Genomic DNA, 4,760 nt, shown 5'->3' with positions numbered 1-4,760 from the left:
GAGCAAGGTTAGAGTTTTCAGGAACACAAACCTCTCCAATGTAAGAGATCATTCCCGAAAACAGTCATTCAAACGATGGCTTTCCCCAACTTCATCCTGTCCACCTCTCCCGCCTGCTCAGCAACCCCTAGGGCGATAGACTTTTGAGCCAAGCTTCTGATCTCCTTGGGCGGCCTCCCTTCCCCCACCCCCGTGAACTCTCCCAGTTTAAGTGACTTGCACAGACACACCGCAGCCACATCTGGTGAGGGGGGCGGGTCCGCTTTCCGGGTGACTCACGTCGTTGCTATTTGTCTTTTGTTTCTAGGATGCTTTGGCTGCCGTTTTCTTCCCTCTGCTTTTAATTTGGGGAGGAGAAAAAGCTAATGAATCCACAATGAATCTCCTCTCCACTAACCTTTTCTTTTTCTTTCTTAAAGTTGGTTCTTTTTCTTCACAAGTTCTGTGACTGTTCAAGACATGCGGGGGCGGGGACACATCCATTATACCTAAATCTAAGTTAGCATCTAAGATCACTTTGATGGGAAGATTTTGTGAAGCTCCTTCGCAGTTTGTTGGGCGTTTTGTTGCTGCCTGTACATTTTCAACTCATTTCCTTGTGCTGCTGTTTGGCGCTGCTGTCACGCTCAAATCTATTTTGTTACTCTTCCAGGTGTCCCAGTCAGGGTGAATTCCACGAGATTCACTGGCGGTTTTGTTCCTGACCAAGGTAAATACAGTATGCAAAATGAGGAACCACCAAAGGAAGCCGGGGAGGGGGGAAGAGAGGGATTCCCTCACCTTTTCCGGCACATTCCTCCTTAATTTCTACCAGGAGGAGGCGCGCAGCCCAGATCCCCTCCAGTCTAGTATCTCAAATCTCCCAGTCGAGGGCTGCCGAGGTTGGCCGCGCGACCGGAGAAGTCCCTCTGGCCAGCCTGGCCCTCCCCTGCCCCCCGGATTGGTTTTTCCCAGCTTCGGAGGTTGGGCCTGGGGCTGGGGTGCGCGGACGGTAGACACCCGCATCGCGAAGCCGGAAAGTCGCGGCGACTCTGGTGGGACTCGGAGTTGTCTCCGGAGGCGGTGGGCACACAGAGGTGAGCGGTGGGAGCCAGTAGCGCAGGCGAGAACCCGGAAGCTGCGCGGGGGGGCGGGGGCCCTCCCATCCTCGGGCGGGAGAGGAGTGTTGGTCCCGGGTTTCACCATCGCTTTGTTCGCGGCCTCTCCCCTCCCCTTTGGAGATGACTTGAAACCCCTCTGGGATCCGAGGGGCTGGCGAGGGCGCGGCTGGGGGTCAACAGCTGTACAGGCCTCCACTTCCTGCTAATCCGAAAAGGTACTAAAAGAGATCAAAAGACTCTTGGAACCTGAAACTTCCCTCTCCTGGTAACCTGGAGCTGAAGGGGTGGTCCGGGCGGGGGAAGAGACCCGGAAGGCAGGTTGTCCGCCGAGTCGGTGGGGGAAGGAATTGGGAGAGTGAGAAGTTAGGTCGGGAAGGCGCTGGGGATTAACGAGAAGTTAGAAGCCGGGGATGAGTCTGACCGCGAAAGGAGGAGGGCGGGAGGCTGAATGGGTACTTGTAGTGTGGGCCGGGGCACACGGAAGACTTTGCGCTCCTGTCTCGGGACGCGCGCCCCTTTTCTGGGTAAGTAAGCATGTGCGTGGGACTGGGGAAGGCGAAACCTGGACCGGCTTTCGGAGAGAGGTTCTTGGGGACGGAGTGCGGACAAGTTGGCTTGGATAGGCTGATTCCTGCCCTCGCGGAGATGCTGCCGCCGCGGCTCCTCACTGCTTCTTTCCCGCTTGTCCCAGGTCCTGCCGCGGATCCAGTGTCAGGCGCCGACACGAGAGGCGAGGAGGTGCCACCGCTGGTGCAGCAGTTGGAAGAGGAGCTGAGCGTCCAGAAGCGCTGTGCGTACTTTCTGGAGGGAAGGGGCGAGGGAAACGGCCCCCGGAGAGGGACGTCCGGCGGTGAGGGGTTAGCCAACTTCTAGCTGTGGCGCCCTTCCTCGGCTCCCACGAGAGGAAAGTTTTCTCCAGACCCTTTCGGCCGACCTGCGTCCTCCGGGCCTAGCTCCCGAGCCTTCGGAGCGGGCGCCGTCCCAGCCCAGCTCCGGGGAGACCCGTGCCGTGCGTGATGCCTGGAGGGTGCTCCCGGGGCCCCGCCGCCGGGGACGCGCGGCTGCGGCTGGCGCGGTTGGCGCTGGTCCTCCTGGGCTGGATCTCGTCGTCCTCACTGACCTCATCGGCGACCTCCTCCACCTCCTCAGCGTCGTTCCTGGCCTCCTTGGTGTCCGCCCAGCCCCCGCTGTCGGGCCAATGCCCCCCGCCGTGCGAGTGTTCAGAGGCAGCACGCACGGTCAAGTGCGTTAATCGCAACCTGGCCGAGGTGCCCGCGGACCTGCCCCCTTATGTGCGCAACCTCTTTCTCACCGGCAATCAGCTTTCCGTGCTCCCTGCGGGCGCCTTCGCCCGCAGACCTCCGCTTGCCGAGTTGGCCGCGCTCAACCTCAGTGGCAGCCACCTGAAGGAGGTGCACGCCGGCGCCTTCGAACATCTGCCCAGCCTGCGCCAGCTCGACCTCAGCCACAACCCGCTGTGGGACCTCAGCCCCTTCGCTTTCTGCGGCAGCAACGCCAGCGTCTCGACCCCTAGCCCCCTGGTGGAACTGCTCATGAACCACATCGTGCCCCTTACGGACGAATCGCAGAACAGGAGCCTGCAGAACAGGAGCTTCGAGAGCATTGTGGCTGCGGCCCTACGAGCTGGCCAGGCGCTGCGTGGCCTCCACCGCCTGGAGCTGGCCAGCAACCACTTCCTCTATCTGCCCCGCGACGTACTAGCCCAACTGCCCAGCCTCAGGCACCTGGACCTCCGCAACAACTCGCTGGTGAGCCTGACTTATGTGTCCTTCCGAAACCTGACACACCTAGAAAGCCTCCACCTGGAAGACAACGCCCTCAAGGTCCTTCACAATGGCACCCTGGCAGAGTTGCAAGGCCTGCCCCAAGTCAGGGTCTTCCTGGACAACAATCCCTGGGTGTGTGACTGCCACATGGTGGACATGGTGGCCTGGCTCAAGGAGACAGAGGTAGTGCAGGGCAAAGCCAGGCTCACCTGTGCATTCCCGGAAAAAATGAGGAATCGGGTCCTCTTGGAACTCAACAACTCTGACCTGGACTGTGATCCTATCCTCCCTCCATCCCTGCAGACTTCTTATGTCTTCCTAGGTATTGTTTTAGCTCTGATAGGCGCCATTTTCCTACTGGTGTTGTATTTGAACCGCAAGGGGATAAAAAAGTGGATGCATAACATCAGAGATGCCTGCAGGGATCACATGGAAGGGTATCATTACAGATATGAAATCAATGCAGACCCCAGGTTAACAAACCTCAGTTCTAACTCGGATGTCTGAGAAACATTCGAGGACAGAACAAGGATAGCTATGCATGAGATGTAGACTTAAGCTTTAGCCCATCCTAGGCTTGCTCCACCTCCACTCTCCACTACAGACACCACTGACCTTGACTAAAAGCAGTGAAGGGATCTGCTCCCTTGCCTGTAAAGTTTCTTGGTGTGTTCTGTTAATGTAAGATGATGAACAACTGCATAATCTTTTACCCTCTTCCTTGGAACTCCTCAACATGTGGAGGGACTTTTCAAGTTTCAGCATGAACATGGACTCCTGGCTGTCTGTTTCTCTTAGTACAGTTCAAGGTGTAGCAAGTGTACCCACACAGACAGCATTCAACAAAAGCTGCCTCAACTTTTTTGAGAAAAAATACTCCATTCATAAGTATCGGTTTTATTCTCATGTACCTAAATTGTGGAGAAAATGATTGCATTCCATAAACTGTCTGCAGACCTTAGCAAGCTCTTCAAAGTAACTCCATAGTACCAGGAGCACCTGCATCCAAGAGCATGCTTACATTTTACTGTTCTGCATATTACAAAAAATAACTTGCAACTTCAGGTAACTTCTTTGACAAAGTAAATTACGTTTTTGATTGCAGTTTATATGAAACTATACGGAAGTTTTTTTATAAACTGCATTGAGATCCAACAGGCTAAAATGTTAAAAAAAATTCAATAAAGATTCTTAAAAGAATTACAGTTGTGTTCAAGTTTGCTATTTGAAAAAAGGATGAAGGACAATGATAATGAATGGTCTTGATTCCAATGCTATTCAAGGTATTAGTTATCATAGCTGAGAATGAAACTAGAGCAATATCTTATATAAATAGACTTTAGAGATCATTTTGAGATAGTGGTCCTTTCAGGATTTACATACAGAATTTGGATATTCATGTGAATAGACTTCTTATGGTCCCAAAGTTAATGCTATTCAAGATACAATTTGTTAGAGAGTTATAAAGTTAGAAGGAAGAGTTCTTTGTGATAAACAGTTCCCAGTTTGGGGCTTTTTCTAGACTAATTCAGGTTTTAGGATAGAACAAAATTACTTAATAAAACTATATGAAATTTTTCTATGGGTGTTTAGAGTATAAAACAAATAGAATGCAAATAAGTGTATGAAAATGAAGTGTCTTAAAGACAGAATATACTAAAATAAAGGATTTTAAAATGTAAGTTAAAAAAGTTTTCCTAAGATCATAATGTAAATTGAAACTTAGATTTTCTTGAGAATAAAAAAAACATACATGGTAGATAGTTTATTAGATAATCTGCTAATACGTTTAAAAAATTGTTATGATAGATATGAAATTGAGGAAATAACCAGAGAAATGTTTTGTCCACAAAGAAATGTCTTAACTAATCAT

General features: G+C 51.6%; 1 protein-coding gene across 2 annotated transcripts; it reads left to right on the top strand.

Annotated features, from left to right (window-relative positions):
- The first annotated feature begins 814 nt into the window (after positions 1–814).
- Positions 815–4,090, top strand: TPBG (trophoblast glycoprotein). 2 transcript variants are annotated; one of them, XM_081044379.1, is made up of 2 exons: positions 815–1,076; positions 1,792–4,090. In XM_081044379.1, the coding sequence occupies exon 2, from the start codon at positions 2,117–2,119 to the stop codon at positions 3,392–3,394; it is 1,278 nt and encodes a 425-aa protein (XP_080900505.1). In that variant the 5' UTR covers positions 815–1,076; positions 1,792–2,116; the 3' UTR covers positions 3,395–4,090. The 2 variants fall into 2 exon arrangements, with proteins under 2 accessions (XP_080900505.1, XP_080900506.1); XM_081044380.1 differs by lacking the exon at positions 815–1,076 and adding an exon at positions 1,519–1,624.
- Positions 4,091–4,760: the final 670 nt, after the last annotated feature.

This window comes from Rhinolophus hipposideros, assembly GCF_964194185.1.
Source record: "Rhinolophus hipposideros genome assembly, chromosome: 3".
Classification (NCBI taxonomy): domain Eukaryota; kingdom Metazoa; phylum Chordata; class Mammalia; order Chiroptera; family Rhinolophidae; genus Rhinolophus; species Rhinolophus hipposideros.
Note: the sequence above shows the minus strand (reverse complement) of the source record. Positions and strands in the feature narration are given on the sequence as shown.

Excerpts from the sequence above, each read along its gene's own strand:
- TPBG (XM_081044379.1), top strand. The coding sequence starts at position 2,117 with ATGCCTGGAGGGTGCTCCCGGGGCCCCGCCGCCGGGGACGCGCGGCTG.